At 43.2% G+C, this 19697-nt stretch overlaps 1 protein-coding gene across 6 annotated transcripts in view; it reads left to right on the forward strand.

Annotated features, from left to right (window-relative positions):
* The window catches only part of Pip5k1a (phosphatidylinositol-4-phosphate 5-kinase type 1 alpha), a 42978-nt gene extending 24068 nt beyond the window's left edge, over positions 1–18910 (forward strand). For 5 of the 6 annotated variants that reach the window (XM_048427950.3, XM_085678023.2, XM_048427952.3 and 2 more), the window contains 12 exons: positions 1928–2058; positions 3115–3232; positions 3409–3561; positions 4126–4425; positions 7690–7895; positions 8908–8991; positions 10660–10708; positions 10926–11010; positions 11993–12139; positions 12653–12782; positions 16757–16802; positions 17397–18910. In XM_048427950.3, the coding sequence (XP_048283907.1) occupies positions 1928–2058; positions 3115–3232; positions 3409–3561; positions 4126–4425; positions 7690–7895; positions 8908–8991; positions 10660–10708; positions 10926–11010; positions 11993–12139; positions 12653–12782; positions 16757–16802; positions 17397–17399 (1452 nt within the window). In that variant the 3' untranslated portion in view covers positions 17400–18910. The remainder of the gene's footprint in view (positions 1–1927; positions 2059–3114; positions 3233–3408; positions 3562–4125; positions 4426–7689; positions 7896–8907; positions 8992–10659; positions 10709–10925; positions 11011–11992; positions 12140–12652; positions 12783–16756; positions 16803–17396) is intronic. The other variant, XM_085678025.2, reaches the window with a different exon arrangement.
* The last annotated feature ends 787 nt before the right edge of the window (positions 18911–19697 follow it).

Raw genomic sequence — 19697 nt, forward strand, 5'->3', positions numbered from 1 at the left:
CTGCCTGCCTCTGCTTCCCAAGTGCAGAGGTATGCACTGCCTTGCATGGCTAGTACTATTCTTGATACTGCTCTCTACAAACTATTCCATTTGGTTTTCCTTGTTATTTATTTATTTATTTGGTTTGTGGTTTGGTTTTGTTTTATTTGAGACAAGGTCTCTCTATTTAGCCTTGACTGGCCTGGAATTCACTGTGTAAACCAGGCTGTCCTGGAATTTACTCTGTAAACCAGACTGACCTTCCCCTGCCTCCTGAATGCTGGGACTTAAGGAATGCACCACCACTGCCTGACTGAATTTATTATTATTTTTAGTATTATGCATGTTTTGTCTTCATGTATGTCTGTGTACCACCACATGCCTGGTGCCCAAAGAGGCCAGAGAGGTTGTTGGATCCCCTCAAACTGGAGTTATATTCAGTTAGAGTTATGAGTCACTATGTGGTTGCTTGTGCCCTCTGGAAGAGCAGCAAGTGCTCTTAACTGCTGAGCTATTGCTTTTCTGATTCTTCTTAATTTGAGATTTTAGTCTCAAGTTGCCTGGGAGTACCAAGCAAGTTTGTGCATTCTTTCTTTTAGGTTTTTTGAGACAGGGTTTCTCTGTAACTTTGGAGCCTGTCCTGGAACTAGCTCTTGTAGACCAGGCTGGCCTCGAACTCACAGAAATCCACCTACCTGTGCCTCTGAGTGCTGGGATTAAAAGCGTGCACCACCACCTCCTGGCTCCGCAAATTCATACATTCTAACAATGGTGATTTGCGAAGTGACTAGAAAGTTTCCAGTATCCTCAGTCCCGCAGTATTGGATTTCTTCTGACCAGGATGCTGCTGGTATGTGGTGCATAGACATACATTCAGGCAAAACACCCATACACAAGTTAAATTTTTTATGTGTGATGGTTTGTGTGTGTGTGTGTGTGTGTGTGTCTGTCTGTCTGTCTGTCTTTGTAGTCCTGGCTGACCTGAAACTCCATGTAGACCACCCTGGCCTTCAAATGCCCAGAGATCCATCTGCTTCTGCCTCTCAAGTGTTGGAATTAAAAATACACACCACTATTCCTGGCTGTGTTTTCTTTTTTAATAAGAGGATTTTCATGGCTGTCTTTAATCCCAGCACTCAGGAGGCAGAGGCAGGCGGATTTCTGTGAGTTTGAGGGCAACCTGGGCTATAGAGTGCGTTCCAGTAGTCAGGGCTACACAGAGAAACCCTGTTTCACAAAACAAAGCAAAAGGGTTTTTTTTGTGTGTGTTTTCACTACTTTAGTGTTCTTGTCCTTCTTTCAGAGGACCAAAGCTTCTATAAGTATGCAGTCAAATCAGAATCTCTGTTAATTTTTGTTATATTGTTTATCAGATGACTCAAACGTTTGGAGGGGCCCAATACAAAATAAAAAGGCAGATAGTAGTAATATGGAGCTTTTCCCTAACTGAGGCCAGCACAGATGGTCCTCCCTGGCTACTCTGACTCTTTACTGTTTCCTAATTATTTCTAGGTTTAACTGCAAAGTGAAGGACTGGGATAGTCTAAATTCTATCTAAACTATTGGAAGGTCATTTGCTTTCAAGTGTTTCTTCTTACATTTCCATCATGAGTTTTGTGGGTTTGGTTGATTGGTTTAGTTTCTTAAGACCGGGTATAACTCAAGCTGATCTAAATTTGTTACTTTCTTGTCTTAATCACTTAAGTGGTCGAATTCCAGGTATGCTCCTCCATGCCCAGATGTTTCCTTGGTCATTTTTGGTATGCTTAGGCTTTTGTTTGTTTGTTTTTCTTTTAGGGGATTCAGAGTTGAAATACAGGGTCTTCGGCCTTGAATTTAAGATAGTCCTTCTTCTCTGTTCTGGGATTATAGGCATGTGCCACCATGCCCAGACTTTGGGTATACTTGATATGACAACATTTTCTGTAATTTCTTTACTGTTTGTTAGACAACTTCATCAGCCTTGAAAGGTGCCATCCAGTTAGGCATCACCCACACTGTGGGCAGCCTGAGTACCAAGCCAGAGCGAGATGTCCTCATGCAAGACTTCTACGTGGTGGAGAGTATCTTCTTTCCCAGGTACAGAGGTCAATACACAGTAGGACTTTCTTCAAATCAACCTTGGCAATTTTAAGGGGTCTAGTCTAATTTAAGTTTGTTAGTCCTTAACCTTGTTATAAATAGGGTAAATGGGACCAGACAGTTTAGAGAGCAGACTTTGCTGTACACCTCTGGTCAATGGAATGTCTTACATAAAAAAAACATTTGAGAGATGGCTCAGAGGTTAAGAGCACTGGCTGCTCTTCCAGTGGTCTTGAGTTCAATTTCCCAGCACCACATGGTGGCTCACAACCATCTATAATGGAATTTGATGCCCTCTTCTTGTGTTAAGGCATATATGCCAGAACATTGTATACATAATAAATAAATCTTTAACAAAATAAAACCATAGTTAGGCTAGTGAGGTGGCTCAGCAGGTAAAGCCTAATGGCCTGAGTTTGCTTCCCAGGTCTCACATGATGGGGATAATTGAATCCTGCAGGTTTACTCTGACTTAACACATGTACCGAGGCATATATGCACGCACACACACACACTCTCTGAATAAATGTAATCTAATAAGTTTTCAGAGCTGGATAGATGACTCAGTGATTTAGAACACTTGCTGCTTTTTCAGAAGACCTAGGTTCATTTCCTGGCACCCACATTTTGGCTCACAAATCATTTGTAACTCCACTTCCAAAGGATCTGACACTCTGGCATCCAAAACCACCAGGCAGGTTTATGATACACAAGCGTGCATGTAGGCAAAACATTCATACACACAGAATTAGTTGTGTTTGGTGGTCCCATTTGTGAGGCAGAAACAAACTGATCTCTGTTAGTTTGAGGCCAGCCACGGATACATAGTGAGATCCTGTCTCAACAACAATAAAAACAAAACAAAACAAACCCAAATAATGTAAATCCTATGACTTATTCTCCTTTTTACCTTATCCCATAAATTAATTCATCTTCATCCCCGTTGTGTCTCTGAGAAGTATTTTTGGGCATCCCTTTCAGCGTCTGCCCAGGGTGAGTTCCATGGGTATTGGTGTCTGGCAAGTTAAGATTTCTTTATGTTCAACCTCACAGTGAAGGGAGCAACTTGACACCGGCTCATCATTACAATGACTTTCGTTTCAAGACCTATGCACCTGTTGCCTTCCGTTACTTTAGAGAGCTGTTTGGCATCCGACCTGATGATTACTTGGTAAGTTTCTAGTCACAAAACCTGTGATTCTAAGATCCAGGGAATATGGCTAGAGGAATTGACCTCGTCCACCATCTTGCTTTAGTGTTCTTTTGAATGAATGTTTCTCTGTACCTAAGTTCTGTGATGGGCAGGCCCTGGCATATCTGGCTCTTAATGTCTTCTCTTATTTTCAGTACTCCCTTTGCAGTGAGCCATTGATTGAACTCTCCAACTCTGGGGCTAGTGGTTCCCTTTTCTATGTGTCCAGTGATGATGAGTTCATCATTAAGACAGTCCAGCATAAAGAAGCAGAATTTCTGCAGAAGTTGCTTCCTGGATACTATATGGTGAGTGGGAGCACTGGCAGAGGCCATCCTCAGCAGTACCACTGCTTGTGTCTGATCTTACTTAGAGATAAAAGTCAAGACAGACTTTTTTCCCCTTGGGTGCTTTTGTTTTTTTGAGATAGTATCTTTCATGCTGGCCATGATCATCCAGCTTCTGCTTCCCAAGTACTTAAATTGTGTGTGTGCTGCCACCAGCTGGGTTTAAGTGGTGCTGAGCATTGAACCCTAGGCTTTGTGAATGCTAAGATAGCAAGCACTCTGTTTGGTGTTTTTGTTTGTTTTGAGACTGAATCTTCTTGTGTAGCCCAAAGCCATTTTGGGTTCCTGAATCTCTTGCTGCCGTCTCTGTGGTATCAGGATTATAGGTGACCACCACCTTGCCTGGCTTAATACTGTTCTCTCTTTAAACTCCCTTAGATGCCAGGAGAGATTCTGAAGAAATATGTAGGTCTGCACATTTTACCTAAATTCCTTGCAGAGCAAAGGAGCAGTAGGTAGCAGCTTTTGCCTTGAATTTCATGAGAATTGAACTTGCTCTACTGTTTTTTTCCTTTTTTGCCTTAGAATCTTAACCAAAACCCTCGAACTTTGCTGCCTAAATTCTATGGACTATACTGTGTGCAAGCAGGTGGCAAGAACATACGAATTGTAGTGATGAACAATCTCTTACCTCGGTCAGTCAAAATGCATATGAAATATGACCTGAAGGGTTCAACTTATAAACGGCGGGCTTCTCAGAAAGAACGAGAGAAGCTTCTTCCCACCTTTAAAGACCTGGACTTCCTACAAGATATCCCTGACGGTCTTTTTTTAGATGCTGACATGTACAGTGCTCTGTGTAAGACTCTGCAGCGTGACTGTTTGGTAAGTTACTATATTTTTCTCTTTTTCAGACACAGAAATCATTGAAAGACCTTGCTGGGTGACAGTGTAGTACGCTTTTAATCCCAGCACTTGGGAGACAGAGGCAGGTGCAGGCGGATCTCTTGTGAGTCAGTTTGAGGCCAGCCTGGTCTACAAAGGAATTTCCAGGATAGCCAGGACTATTACACAGAGAAACCTTGTCTTGAAAAACTGGGGAAAAACAGAAACACAAACACATGCAGGCGCACGCGTGTGCACACACACACACACACACACACACACACACACACACACACAAAAAACCCCAAAGAAAAACCTCAGTGATTCTCTGGCATTTAGTGTATGGGAGGTGGAACTCTGATCATTTTCTCTGTGGTCCTGGGCTGCTTTTATTATTTTGTTTTTTATTCTGGAGAATGTATATATGTGTGTGAGAGGTGTAGTTGTACTTTGCCTTGTGAAGCACAGGTGAGAACAGGTGCTGTCACTTATGTAAGAGTATATGCTTGCTTGTGTGTGGACATGTAGAGGCCAGAGGTCAGCAGTGGGTGTCTTCCTTGATGTCACTTTCTTTCTCTGACTGAACCTGGAACTTACCCCAGATGGCATTTTAGATTACTTATACAGCTCAGTGCTGGTCCTTTACATTACCTTTGTCATTTACCCTCTCCACCTGGGCTGTGTATATATATGGTTCCTTGTTGAGAAAGCCTAGCATTCATAGGAAAACTTTTAACTTAGTTGTACTGCGGAGCCATTATTCCTTAAATTTTGGTCTTGCCTGCCAAATCCAAATTTATATCTTAGAAATTTGAATGCTGTCGTCACTACACAGTTGTGCTGATTTGTAATGTTCTTCTAAATCAGTGGTTCTCAACCTTCCTAATGCTTTGAACTTTCAGTACATTTCCTCATGTGGTAACTGCAACTATAAAATTATTTTTTATTCATAACTGTAATTTTGCTACTGTTTATGAATCATAATGTAAATCTCTGTTTTCCCATGGTCTTAGGCGACCCTCATGAGGGCTGTTCAACCTCCTGAAGGGTCGTGACCCACAGGTTGAGAACCACTTGTCTAGCCTATCAGCGTTGCTCATTCTGTCTCCTGTTCTTCCCAGCAGGCATTTCATTGCCTCTAACCTCCAACTGATCCTCCTGACTCTGTTTCCCTAGTTTGGGGATTAAAAGTAAAAGACATTATGCCTAGCTGTCTAAACCTCTCCCTCTCTCGGTTTTTTTTTTTTGAGACAGGGCTTTTCCATGTATCCCTGACTGTCCTGGAACTCACTGTGTACACCGGGGTAGCCTCAAACTCAGACCTGTTGGTGCTGGGACTAAGTATGTGTGCCACTCTCGCCTGTCCCTAAACCATATCTTAGCCTCATCTCTCCGGCTTGTTTCTCAGCAGATGACTGGAGCGGTCCATCCTGCTGCACCTCTGTATGGTGCCACATCCTTGCCCTTATTTGCTCGCTCTGTGCTACTTCCTCTGTGATGCTCATTTTAGTTTGTTTCCTTCAGTTTCAAAGACTAGAGACCTCTCAACTAAATGAGTCAATAGTGGTTTTAACTTTTACTCAGGCAATTGTAGCCCACCACTCCTCATCCATCTTTTTTTCTTCTTATCAATGGCACTCTTGGTTGAACAGCACTGTTGGAATAAGCCACGGGAGCTAATGTCAGCCTGTGCTAGGGAACAGAACAGGCTAACAGACTGTCAGATGCCATCCAGTCCTTGGTGTGATGCATCATTCCTGTCATTGTCAGCCTCTTTCATTGGCCACACCTGCGTGTGTATTTTGTCTCAGTGGTATCAGGTTGTACCTCCTTGTGCAGGAGGTGTACTTCTTACTCTAGGCTTTTATAATGGTCTTTTCTCACTTTATTTATTTGGTCTTGTTTTTGAGACAGGATTTCTCTGTAGCTCTGTGTAGCTCGGCTGTCCTGGAACTTGCTATATAGACCAGCCTGGCCTCGAACTTACTCAGATCCGTCCACCTCTGCCTCCCAAGTGCTGGGATAAAAGATGTGTGCCGCCACCACCTGGCTCAGTGATCTTTGTTTAACCTCCTGTGTGGTCTTCTATCATGTAAACATTTGTACTGTGTTGCTGTATTGCACTTATTTTTAATTTTTATATTCAGTAAATGTTGAGCTGAATTGAAGTCCCTCTACAGATCTGCTCTGACCAAGTCTGTCATGCAGTGTACTTTTTCCCCCTTGGTTTGTTTATGTATGTATGTATGTATTTATTATGTATACAATATTCTGTCTATGTTTATGCCTGAAGACCAGAAGAGGGCACTAGACCTCATTACAGATGGTTGTGAGCCACCATGTGGTTGCTGGGAATTGAACTCAGGACCTTAGGAAGAGCAGGCAATGCTCTTAACCGCTGAGCCATCTCTCCAGCTCCCCCATTTGGTTTTTTTGAGATTGGGTCTTAGGTAGCCCAAGCTATCTTTGTCTTCCCTATGTAGCTGTGGATGACCTTGAATTCCTTGTCCTATCTTCATCTCCCAAGTTCTGAGGTTGCAGGTTTAGGCAGTGCTAGGAGCCGGACTTAGATAAGATGCCTGCCGTTTGTTACAAATTCCTTACAGTAAAGATACATAGTCTTTGTTCATGGAAAAAGAGAATGTTCTTTTCATAAATGACAAAATGAACTAAAAAAAAAAGTTGCACTAGGTACTCTCTCTGGTGGCTCAGACCTGTAATTCCAATTATGGGGAACTTGGTGAGACCATAATTCAAAATTTAAAGGGTAAAGGGAGGCTGGGAATATAGTTTAATGATATATGCCAGAGACATGTAATCAATTTCTAGTACTGAAAAAAATTGTTATTACTATGCAGTAGTTAATATTACTTAAATAGGAGAAAGGTAAGAAAAGGGGTAACTAAAGATCTACCAGAGTGATACATCCTTTTTTTTTTAAAGATTTATTTATTATGTATACAACATTTTGCCTCCATATATCCCTGCACACCAGAAGAGGGCACCAGATCTCACTATAGATGGTTGTGAGCCACCATGTGGTTGCTGGGAATTGAACTCAGGTCCTCTGGAAGAGCAGTCAGTGCTCTTAACTGCTGAGCCATCTCTCCAGCCCCGAGTGATACATTCTCTAAGAGCAAAGACTGAGTCTATGGTTATCCAGAACTCCCTTGTCAAGTTTAGTTAGGTTTTAAAAGTGGTGAGAACTTTGAAGAGTTCTGATACCTCCCAGATTTTGATCATGCTGTCCTCTCTCGCCATTAGGTGCTACAGAGCTTCAAGATAATGGACTATAGCCTCCTGATGTCAATCCACAATATGGATCATGCACAGCGAGAGCCCATAAATAATGAAGCACAACACTCAGTTGACACTCGCAGGCCAGCCCCACAGAAGGCTCTCTATTCCACAGCTATGGAATCCATCCAGGGCGAGGCTCGACGGGGTGGCACTGTGGAGACTGAGGACCAGTGAGTAGGCTTGGGAGAAGCACCTTTCATACATATTCTCACAGTACTTTTTCTTGAAGGCACCTTGCTTCTGGAAAAAAGTAGCTTTGATCTTGTAGTGAGGTCGACAGCATTAATGCTCATGGGGCCATTGACCGTTCTTTTATAAGGATATAAGAGGGGTAAAATAAAATATAAGAGGAAAGGAAAATATCTGAATTTGCAGTTCATATGAGAAAGAGTTGCCTAAGAAGTCGAGGTGCACATTTGTAAATCACATTAGAATTTTGTTTTGTTTGTTTTGTTCGTTTTTGTTATTTGAGACAGGGTTTCTGTATAGCTCTGGCTGTCCTGGAATTACCTCTGTAGACCAGTCTGACCCAAACTCAGAGATCCCCTTACCTCTTCTGGATTTAAAGGCATTCCCTACTACCACCCAGATCACATTAGAACTTTGATTTTTTTTTGTGTGTGTGTATGTTTTTTTTGTTTGTTTGCTTGCTTTTTTTTTTTTAAGGCATTTTCTCTGTGTAACAGACTGGCTATCCTGGAACACACAGAGCTCTGCCTCCTTGAGTGCTGGGATTAAAGGCGTGCACCACCACAGCCTGGCTCACATTAGAACTTTTATCACAGCTTCCTGTAGGCTTCTTTGCTGAAGGCCTGGTACTGCCTTTGGTTTATACTATGGTTATGAAAATTTTCAGATGTTTCATTTTTTTAGGTGTCTTACAACATGACTGCCAAGAAAAGTGTCCTAGTGGGAGTAACTTAAAATACAAAAGGACCAGCATGTTTGTTTTTATTTGGGGACTAGTTCCAAAATTGCTGAGTAGTCATAGTTTCCGTCTCTTTGGAGCTATGTGAAAGAAATGGAAGGAGATAATCACACATGATTGAGAGGGGCTAGTCTGGAGGTGTGTCAGTTATATTTAGCTCCTAGTTCCATGTCCAGGTTTGTCTGGAGGTTAGGAGAAGCCTCTAGCTGCTAGTGAACAGAGTTTTCTAACTCTTATCCTTTTGCTTTCCCCAGCATGGGTGGCATCCCTGCCCGGAATAACAAAGGGGAAAGGCTCCTGCTTTATATTGGCATCATTGATATTCTGCAGTCGTACAGGTAAGGGGCATGTGTATCACAGACTGAGGAGAAGGCACATTGAGATGTGGCCACTCAAGGTTCTTTATTTACTTATTTTCCTTTGGTTATTTTAAGACAAGGCTGGCCTTGAACTCAGAGAGATCCACCTGTCTCTGCCTCCTGAGTGCTGAGATTGGAAGTGTACACCCTGCCACCCCACCTTCCATTTTTTTAAAAAAAATTTTCCCCTTTCCCATTTTATAAATGTGTTTTACCTTGGTCTATGTATGTGCACCACTTGAATGTCTGGTACCCATGGAGGTCAGAGGAGGGTAAGTCACCATGTAGGTGTTGGGAACTGAACCCAGATCCTCTGCAAAAGCAACAGGTGCTTTTACCTGCTGAGCCATCTGTCTACTCCCCAACATACTTTTAGATTTTTTTTTTTTCCTCTCTCTCAAGACTGTTTCTCTGTGTAGCCTGGGCTGTCCTGGAATTCCCTCTTTAGACCAGCTGGCCTCAGACTCAGATCTGCCTGCCTTTGCCTCCCAAGTGTTGGAATTAAAGGCCTGCGCCACTTCTGCCTGCTTTAGATATGTTCTTTCTGATGCAAGAACAGTGAGTCACAGTCCGGTTACCTTTAGGTTTTAGGTGCTTTATTCCCTGGCTTTTCTGGCTTACCGCCTCTTCAACATGATACATACTTTCTGTGGATACCGAGTCAGTCCTCAGACGCATGGGCCTCCATCTGCCTGACTCTCCATGAGAAACCTGGGGGTTGAGTCATCCTTCATACAAGGAGACAGCTGGGAGCCGGTTCTCATTTCCACAGGGGAAATAGGGTTTCTGTATTAGGTAAAAATGACAAGCCTGTGACAGTGGAGTGGTGATGAGGGAGGAGCTGCAAACGCTCCTGACATTGCAGGTACTAAAGTAGACTGACTGTTCAGTATTTGATTTACCCATTATTATCACTAAAATTTTGTTACACCTATTTATCTGTTATGTGTGTTTGTGTATGTTTATGCCACAGAGGACAATTTGTGGGAGTAGGTTCTCTCCATTTTGTGGATTCTGGGGATTAAACTCAGGTTATCAGACGTGGTAGCAAGCAAGCTCCTTCACCCCTTGAGCCATCTCACCGGCCCTCTTACACAAGTGTAGCTATACTCTCTCAGCTTTACCCTTCTATTCCTTTAGCTTTCTTTTCTTTTTTTCTCTTCTGGTTCGTTAGTTGTTCTGAGTTTTGTTTTTGTTTTGTCAGACAGGGTCTCACATGTAGCCCAGGCAGACATGTAGCCCAGGCAGACCTGGAGCTCATGACAATCCTCTAGACCCAGTCTCCCAAGTGCTTGGTTACAGGCATATGCTATTACCTAATCCTGCCTTTTCTTTACAATTAATTAATTTTGTTTGACTTTGCTTTTTCAGCAATTGAACCCAGGGCCTCATACATGTTGGCAAGTGTTTCATTAGTGAACTGTCCTGCTCATTTAATTGGCTCAGCTAGAAATAGCATTGGTCTCCGTGTGGAATAAGTGCTACCATGGAAGTTCTTCGGAAAGCCAGTATACCACAATGGGTGTACTTGCCCTGTGTTTATCTTTTTAAGGTTTTCTGATATCGTGGTCTCTTAGCACTTTAAAATAAGTAATTATAATGGTCTTTCATTTAAAGACAATGTGTAATACACATTTTTCTTGGCAGGTTTGTTAAGAAGTTAGAGCACTCTTGGAAAGCACTGGTACATGATGGGGTGAGTATAGCAGTTAGCTAAAGGCCTCCTCCCCACCTCTCGATTTCTTTTGTCCCCTCAAATGTATATGTGTAGTCTATGTATTATTCATTTCTTATCTGTATTATTCATCTCATTTCTGGTAGGGTTTCAGTATAAGGGAACAAGGCTCTTGGATGACACAGCCTCTTTCTGGGCCTTTCTGTTTAACTCTGTAGTCATCTCTTCTATTCAACAGGACACAGTATCAGTGCATCGTCCAGGCTTCTATGCTGAGCGGTTCCAGCGCTTCATGTGCAACACAGTGTTCAAGAAGATTCCCTGTAAGTGGCTTCTACCAGATGACCCCCCAGTGGCTCCCTTACCCCAAGAGATGGTGGGCAGGACACCTCTGTCAGGGAGCTGCCAAGGCCAGAGGCCTCTCCTGCTCTGCCTACATCCTGTGAGCGCTGCTTCTCGTCTTTGTGTCAGTCACTGTCTGTCCCAGTCGTTTCCGAGTTGCTGCTCCCCCCTGGCTCTCCCTACATGTATCGCTGAGGTGAGGGCCATTTCTGGGGATTGTGGGACTGGAAAAAAATGTGTAGCTCTCACTGTAGACTTTGTGACACAGGCTCGGGTGTCTAAAAATAGACTTTTGTGTAGAAAAGAACAGGCAATGATGTTAGCAATGTTCTTAACTTTCCATGTCCAGGGCTCAGGAATTATCTGGTTAGTTCAAGTGATTGAAGCCTTGTTGGTGACTGTTGAAGGAGTTTTTAGTCTTTCCCCTCCACTTTCTTGATATACAAGTACCAATGATTTTTTTTTTCAAACTTTGTGTTCTGACACTGGCAGATTCAAGTCTTCCTCCTTTGCTGTCATCATAGGCATCAGTTGTCCCTTAGTGAGGTGAAGAAGGCATAGACATCAGACAGGCTGTGAAGCCTAGTAATCAAAGTGAGCACCAGTGTAAATTACAGTGCTGTGTGCATCAGGACTAAGAAGGGGTGGAGCTGTGTTGTCTGTAGTTTTATTGGGTGATGTTAATAAAGAACAAGTACACTCCAGCAGTGAAGCCGAGCAGAAAGCTGTGTTCGTGTCACTTCGTCTTCAGTTTTCTGTTTCTTTCCAGTGTGAGGTGACTGTCTCTCTTATTCTCTGAGCAGTAGTACTCTGTAGGCCACCTTTTCTGACATTAACCTGTTTTCTGCCTTTGCTTGAGAACTACTTTGTGTATGTGTTGGGGATACTAGCAGTGTGTCTTGTCTGTCTTGGTGATGGTTTCTGAGGTGGGTGCTAAGTAGGCTCTTTCTTTCCCTTTTGAAGTGAAGCCTTCTCCTTCCAAAAAGTTTCGGTCTGGCTCGTCTTTCTCTCGGCGATCAGGCCCCAGCGGCAACTCCTGCATTACTTACCAGCCACCGGTCTCTGGGGAACACAAAGCACAAGTGACTACAAAAGCGGAAGTGGAGCCAGGTCAGCGCCAGGGCTGGGGTCCCCTTGCATTCGGACACTCCCTCCCTTCATCTGACATCTCCTGTTCTCTAGCCAGGACTCTACTCCCCGTTTCTATGCAATAGAAACTAACTTGCTAACTTGTCTTGGGTTATATTTTCTCTCTCCCCAGACAGGGTTTTCTGCATAGCCCTGGCTGTTCTGGAATTCACTCCATAGACCAGGCCGGTCTCAAACTCAGATCCTCCTGCCTCTGCTTCCCAAGTGCTGGGACTAAAGACATGTGCCACCATGCCCAGCTGTTTGTAGACAGGTTCTCACTGCGAAGCTCAGGCTCTCATGGAATTCACTATGTCTGTAGCCAAGCTGACCTCAACCTCGTAACCCTCCTTTCTCAGACTCCCAAGTACTGGAATTACAGGAATGCATCACTACGCCCTTCTAAATCACTACACGTTTTCCCTGTATTTCCCTGACTGTACTATCCTTTATTGTTGATTAATTTCTTAATTATCGATTTTCTTTTTTCTCCAGATGTACACCATGGGCGTCCTGATGTCTTACCTCAGACTCCACCTTTGGAAGAAATCAGTGAGGGTTCACCTGTTCCCGGTCCCAGTTTCTCACCTGTAGTTGGAGAGCCTTTGCAAATACTAAATTTGAGGTTGGTTTCTTGGCTTCTTTCAGGTCCTCAGAAATCTTCATTTTGATGATTTTCAAGAGTCTGTGCTGGATGTTGTAGTGTGCTGGGGAGGCAGAGGCAGGTGGATCTCAGAGTTCAAAGCCAGCCAACCTAGTGAGCCAACAAAGGCTACAGAGAAGCCCTATCTTAAAACAAACAAATAGAAAGGAGAGACAGACAGACAGACAGAAGTTTATTGTTTGCTTGGTTGTTTTGAGACAGTCTCACTGAATAGCCCACGCTTGTCTCAGATGGGCAGTCTTTCTGTATCAGTCTCCTGTGTCCTGGGATTGCAGTCAAGCATTCAAGAGGCTAGTATAGTAATCATGACTTAATTTTGTCACCTAGTTTGTTATCTATTACATCATAATAAATTATTCCCATACTTTATGACTTAAAATAAGAAACATAACTGGGTATTCTGGGGCAGAAAGCTTTCTGAGTTCAAGGCCAGCTAGCATTATAGAGTGAGATCCTACCCCACCAAAACCCCACAACTTTTGTAAGAAATTTTTAACTCTGTGTGCGTCCATGCATGTTTGGGTAGCAGCCTCTAGTGATCTCTTGGTGTTGTTCTGTCTCAGGCCCTCTTGGTAAGTTAGCTCTGTTTCTGCTGGCAGAATTCTAGGAAAGAGTCATTCCTTCGTGTGACTCTTACTAGGTTTACTCCATTAGATAAAAGCCTCGCTCACAAATATCTTTTTTTCCTTCTCTTTTTTTCTAATTATTTTTCCCTTTATTTTATGTGTATGAGTATTTTTTTCTCCATGTATGTCTGTGTACCATGTGCCAGGTGCCACAGGGACTAGCATTGGATCGCTTGGAACTGGAGTTCCAGGTGGTTGTAAGTTGGATGCATGCTGGGAACTGAACTCAGGTCCTATGCCAGAGCAGTAAGTTAGCCATTTCTCCAGTCCACAGCTGCCTTCCTCATATGCCCTATGCTTTTAGGGTTAAGAGTATTTGAGACAATACTGCAGTTTCTGTTTGTTTTTCTTACTGGTACTTGAGGATAGAACCCAAGACTTTATATATGCTAGTTACATCTGTATCTCACTCTTTGTTTTGTTGTTTTAGAAAAACTCTCAACGTATGTAACTTTGACTAGCCTGGAATTTGCTGTGTAGACAGGGTGTTATGGGATTGCCCTGTTATTGGCTGAATGAATCCCCACAACACAGTTCCACCTGACCTAGTCTCAGTGTTAAGGTTAAAGACATATACTACCTTGCCAGACTTAGGCCTTTATTTTTGAATTTTAAATTTTTTTCACATGTTTTTTTTTTTTTTTTTGTGGTGTAGAGGGCACACATATGTCATATTGTGTATATTGGAGAACAGCCTTCTATGTAGGTTCCAGGGATCAGACTCGGATTATCAGGCTTGGTGGCAAGCACTTTAACTGAGCGTGTAACCAGCCTTATTTATTGGCTTTTGAGATGTCTGACTCTGTAACCTAAGCCGGGCTTGTGCTTACAGCAGCCTTCCCAGTACCAGTATTGCAGTGTGAGGCAGGGTAGACAAGGGGGACAAGCATCTATGCCTCTGGGCTCCATTATTACCCATTGCATTGCTACATTAGAGGTTTCTGTTAAGGAAACACTACATAGGAATTTGCATTATGTCTTAATACAATTTATGTATTAACGTGATAAATTACTCCAAAACCTAGCAGTTAGAAATGTTGGGGCTGGAGAGATTTCTCAGAGGTTTAGAGCACTGGCTTCTCTTCCAGAAGTCCCGAGTTCAATTCCCAGCACCCACATGGTGGCTCACAGCCATCTGTAATGAGATCTGGTGCCCTCTTCTGGCATGCAGGCATACATGCAGACAGACCACTGTATACATAAAAATAAATGATATGAAAAAAGAAATAACAAACATTGTTGACTCATTTTCTGTGGGTCAGGAGTTTAGATGTAAGGTAGCTGAATGCCTTTGGCTCAGGAGCTCTTTAGTGGTTACTGTGAAACTCTGAGACTGGGCAATTGTCTTAACTAAGCCTTTCCCTCAGTTCTGGGGGATGAAGCTTAGTAACAGAACATTTAACATGCACTTGAGATCCTGTGCTCATCTCTAGCACCACATAAAAAGAAAGTTTGAGCCAGGCATGGTAGCTCACACGGCTGAGGTAGGGGGACTATCATGAGGTCAGCCTGGACTGACTACATTTTGAGTTACAGATTGCCAACGTAATCCTGCCTCAAAAAACCAAAAGTTTGATCAGGTGTTGGTGCAAACCTTTACTTACAGCATTCGGGAGATAGAGGCAGGCGGTTCTCTGAGTTTGAGGCCAGCATGGTCTACAAGGTAGACCCCATTGGCTCCAAAAAAAAAACTATACAAACAAACCCTGTCTTGAAACCCACCCCCCCAAACAAAAACAAAAAAGTTTGGCAAGGGATGGGGGTGGTGGGGCAAGGATCATCTTCCAAGCTCAGTTAATATGGCTGTTGTTATGATCTAATTCTTTCAAGGCTATTGATCCGAGTGCTCAATTCATTGCAGACTGTTGGCCAGTGGTACTTACTCCTTATTTGAATGTCATTTTCTTTCTATAGCTAGCTTTCTTCAGAGCAAACAAAGAAAACCTTCATTCAAGAAGAGCCACTTAGCTGGTCAATGTTGGTGCATACCTTTAATCCCAGCACTAGGGAGGCAGAGGCAAGTGGATCTCTGAGTTCAAGGTTGGCCTAGTCTACAGAGAGAGTTCTGGGACAGCCAGAGAAACCCTGTCTCAAAAGAACAAGCCGCCACATTCTTTTTAAAGTTAGCCTCAGAACTGACATTTTAGTACCTTTGCTGCATCATATTATAGAAGAAAGTCACTGAGTGCAGCCCACAGTGGAGACAGGAGACAGGTCAGGAAGCAGATAGTACTGGGAGTAGTTTTGGAGATTACCTTACACCATGTGGACAGAAGGGAAAATGGGGTCAGAGGAAGTGCGTGCTTTAGAGTAGTACTACTGTACCCAGGCCAGTGGCACATGCCTGTAATTGTAGCATGTGGGAAAGGGAAGCAGGAGAATCAGGAATTTAAATCACCCTCAGCTACATAGAGACCCATCCTAGTTACATGAGACCCTATCTGAAAAAAAAAATTGGAAGAAAAAAACTAATTAAAACAATAATACTTGTAAATCTTTTAGCTTCAGGCCAGTGGAATGGCTTAGCCTTTAAAGGTGCTTGCCCTCAAGCCTGATGAGTTTGACCTTCAAAACCCATATGGTATAAAGAGAACTGATTTTGTGGTTTGTCCTCTGACCCCCGCAGGCATGCTGTGGCGTGTGCTCTCACACGCTCACCCCAAATGCAAACAGTTTTAAATCTCATAACTTCTTTTTTGTTTGTCATTTTGTAGTTCTGGTGATTGAATTTAGAGCTTGTTTATGTTCGGCACTAAGCATTATATCACCATGCTCTACCAAAGCTCTCTTTACTTGTTTGAGTTGTTAATTAATAACTAGACTGCTAAGATTCATTTACCTCTGCCTCCTACATGCTGGGGTTGACTTTGAATCTTGAAACAATATTTCATAAGATTGCCCAGAATAGCCTTGAAGTCACTCTGTAGCCACACAGACCTTGAGCTAGCAATCCTCCAAGTAACTGGGATTATGTGCATGCACCACTGTGCCTGGCTTAAATTTAGTAGCTTCTTAGGTCTTCTTTTCTGTGGCAATAGTCAATCCTTCCACCGTGGTGTGGGTTCCAGGAATCAAACTCAGTGCTGCGGGGCTTGAGCAGCAGGTTCCTTTTATGCACTGAGCCATCTCTTCAATCCAGTTGTGTTTTGTGAATCTTAAAAGAAATATGAAGAGGCAATATAATTGACATTGGATGTGCTGAGGGTGGAAGCCAGGGTTATACATGCTGTGCACGTTCTGCTACTTGAGCTACCCACAACCCCCTCTGTCTTCTAATTCTCTGCCTTTTCTCTTTTTCTCCTCTTGTAGTTCAACCTTGGAAAAGCTTGAAGTTGCAGAGTCAGAGTTCACCCATGTGAGTATCTGGGGTCGAGGGAAGGCGATTGCATGCAGGGTGTAAAGTGCTCTGATGGGACAGTGCAAAAAGTTGATTGGGAAATATTGGTATACCCTTGAGCCTTGCTTTCAAAAAGTTTTGTGATCAGGCATGATGGCACATACCTTTAATTCCAGTACTTGGAAGACAGAATTTAGGACAAGCCTGGTCTTTCCAGGCCAGCCAAGGCTATATAGTGAGATTTTTGTCTCCCCGAAATAAAAAGGTTTGTGGTTTTAAAACCTCATACTTTGAGCAGGGCCTGGTGACTCACACCTTTAATCCTAGCACTCAGGAGACTGAGGCAGAGGCAGGTGGGTCTCTGTGAGTTCAAGGATAGCCTGATTTACAGAGTGAGTTCTAGGAAGGTCAGAGCTACACAGAGAAACACTGTGTCAAAAAAACCAAAAACAAAACAAATAAACAAAGGAACTTCATACTTTGGAAGTGGAAACTAAACAAAAGAAAAAAGAAAAAAGTCAGTTTTGCTAGCTAAGATGAAACAAACTTGATTCCGTTCCTGCCTCCTTGTCTCATGTTTCATGGTCAACTTCACATTCTTTCTCTTTTCAGTGAGCAGTGAGCCTGAGAAGACCTGACGGGACTCTACTGTCACTTGATCCCAAGATGTCAGCCCTTGCCCCAGGAATGCTGAGTCGTCTTCTTGGTCATCAAAAGGGGAGAGAAGTGTGGAGCTAGCAAGGCTCTCCAACACAGTTCTTCTCTTCCTCTGGGCATTAGTGCCTTTGACAGTTGAGGACAGCAGTGTCCCCACCGCTCCAGAATTGGGTGGCATGAATTTTCCCCGGGCCAGCAATGGCCTATGTAACTGAATATTTTTCACACCCCATTCTTTGTGTGGAGGTGGGGCTGCTGGACAAGGTGGTTTTCTTCTCTTCACCTTTCTCCTGGAGCTGGACTCTTCCTCAGGACAGACTAGCTGGACATGGTTCCACCTTCACTCTTCCCTCTGGTCTTTGAGAAGACCCCAGTGATTTTTTAAAGGCTTTTTGGGGGAGAGTAAGGATGATCCTACTCCCAGCCTTCTTTCTTCCTCACAAAAGGAAAAGAACAAACAGCACATGTTGTAAATTCAAGTCAGTCTCAGATAAAAGTTGTAGAAGTGTTGAGAAGAGCCCTAGTGTTTGAAGCAGAAAAGCTGTGCCCCGCCAGCAGCTGCTCTCCTCCCACACTTAGGGCCGAGGGAGCGGTGAGGGGCATGCCCCCTGCACCCTTTGTTAAACAAGGGGCAGCCTTGTTAGAGTAGACCTTCTCAGCAGGGCTCTACTCACTGCCAGGTCATACAGTTATTACTATTTTGCAATTTGGAATGTATTCTAATAGTTTTTCTAAATATAAAGAATTATCAAATGATTTTAGACCATTCTCCAAAGGAGATTTCTTTGTCCTTCCCTTATTTCCAACAGTATTCTGCTCTTTGTGGAGCTCTGGTGGAGGGGGACATTTGTGTCTGTGTAACAGGCAGTCCGTATCTATGAGGTTAGAGAATATTTTCTTAAACTCCTGGGGAGCCTCAGACTTCCCTCAGTAGGGTGATTGCCACGTCACCTGGCCTACCCCCTTTCTTTGTTAGAGAGCTAGCAGTGGGGTCTCACAAACCCTCTCCTCTCTCAGGGTTGTGGTCCCTCCGGTCTGGCCTGTGGGGCGGTGCATGGTGTTTCAGGCAGGCTGTTGAAATCTCACGTTGTTACTTTTCCAGTCCGTCCCACCTTGATATCAAGTTAGCCTACCCCTAAGTAACTGTCTATATTAGACACCCCCAGCCAGTTTCTGGCTGCCTGTCTTTGCTGCCATGTTCTTTTTTACAAGAAGGAAAGAAACAATTCTTGCTATTTTTTTTCATAATTTACTATTTATGATGTATTTAAGTGTTGTATTCAGGACAAAGTTCTGTAAGGGGTGGGAGGGAATATTTGAGGGAGGTCTTGGATTAGGAAAAGGACATGGGGAGTCAACATTTTTATGGAGTGTTACTATTTGTCTCTTTGTATTGTTGAAAATGACAAATATGATATAAAGGAATAAATATCTGGTTTTCATGTATTAAAATTCTATCAAATACTTGACCCATTTTTAAATATTCTGATTACCCTTATAGTGATGGTTTTATTACATTTTCATGCATGTACATAGTGTACATGATCATTCTCACCTCCTTGTTGCCCTTTCTTTAGAGCTGTTTGTTAGGGGCTTAGTTGTTGGTGGTAGGGCTAAACTCAGGGAGAAAGATCTTGTGCCTGATTGCTGAGCTGCACCCCCTCTGCTGCAGCTCTCTCCTCCACCCAGGCTCAGTTTGTGTTAGCCTGAACAAAGTCTTCCTTCACCCAGCCTTCCCATCCTTCAACAGAAGTGTGATTCAAGCTGAGAGCAGTGGCTTCAGTTCCCAACTGCAGTCCTTCAGCATCGGGACAGTTTAAACTTGAACTCAAGGATTTGAGAATCCAAAGCTGAGTTCACTCGGCTTGAACAGAAGAGGAAGAGTAAAGAGAGCAAGATGTCGTTTGGCCCTAGAAAATCCTCCTGACTAACCTAAAATGTGCTTCTCTTGGAAAAATACAGAGGTGCCTTTTTTTTTTTTAAATAAGATATAATTTTTGATTCTTTGTTTTGTTTTGTATTTTGAGACGGTTTCTCTGTGTAATTTTGTAGCCTGTCCTGGCTCTTGCTCTGTAGACCAGGCTGGCTGTGAATTCATAGATCCTCCTGCCTCTGCCTCCCAAGTGCTGGGTTTAAAAGTATGCACCACCGCTGTCTGGCTGAAGGTTCCCTTCTGTTTTTTCTGGGGACAGAAAGAGGACTCTGGTTAAGAGCACTTGCTGGTTTAGTTCCTAGCACAGACAAGGAGCCTCACAA

This window comes from Myodes glareolus, chromosome 17 (assembly GCF_982192425.1).
Source record: "Myodes glareolus chromosome 17, mMyoGla1.1, whole genome shotgun sequence".
NCBI classification, from domain to species: domain Eukaryota; kingdom Metazoa; phylum Chordata; class Mammalia; order Rodentia; family Cricetidae; genus Myodes; species Myodes glareolus.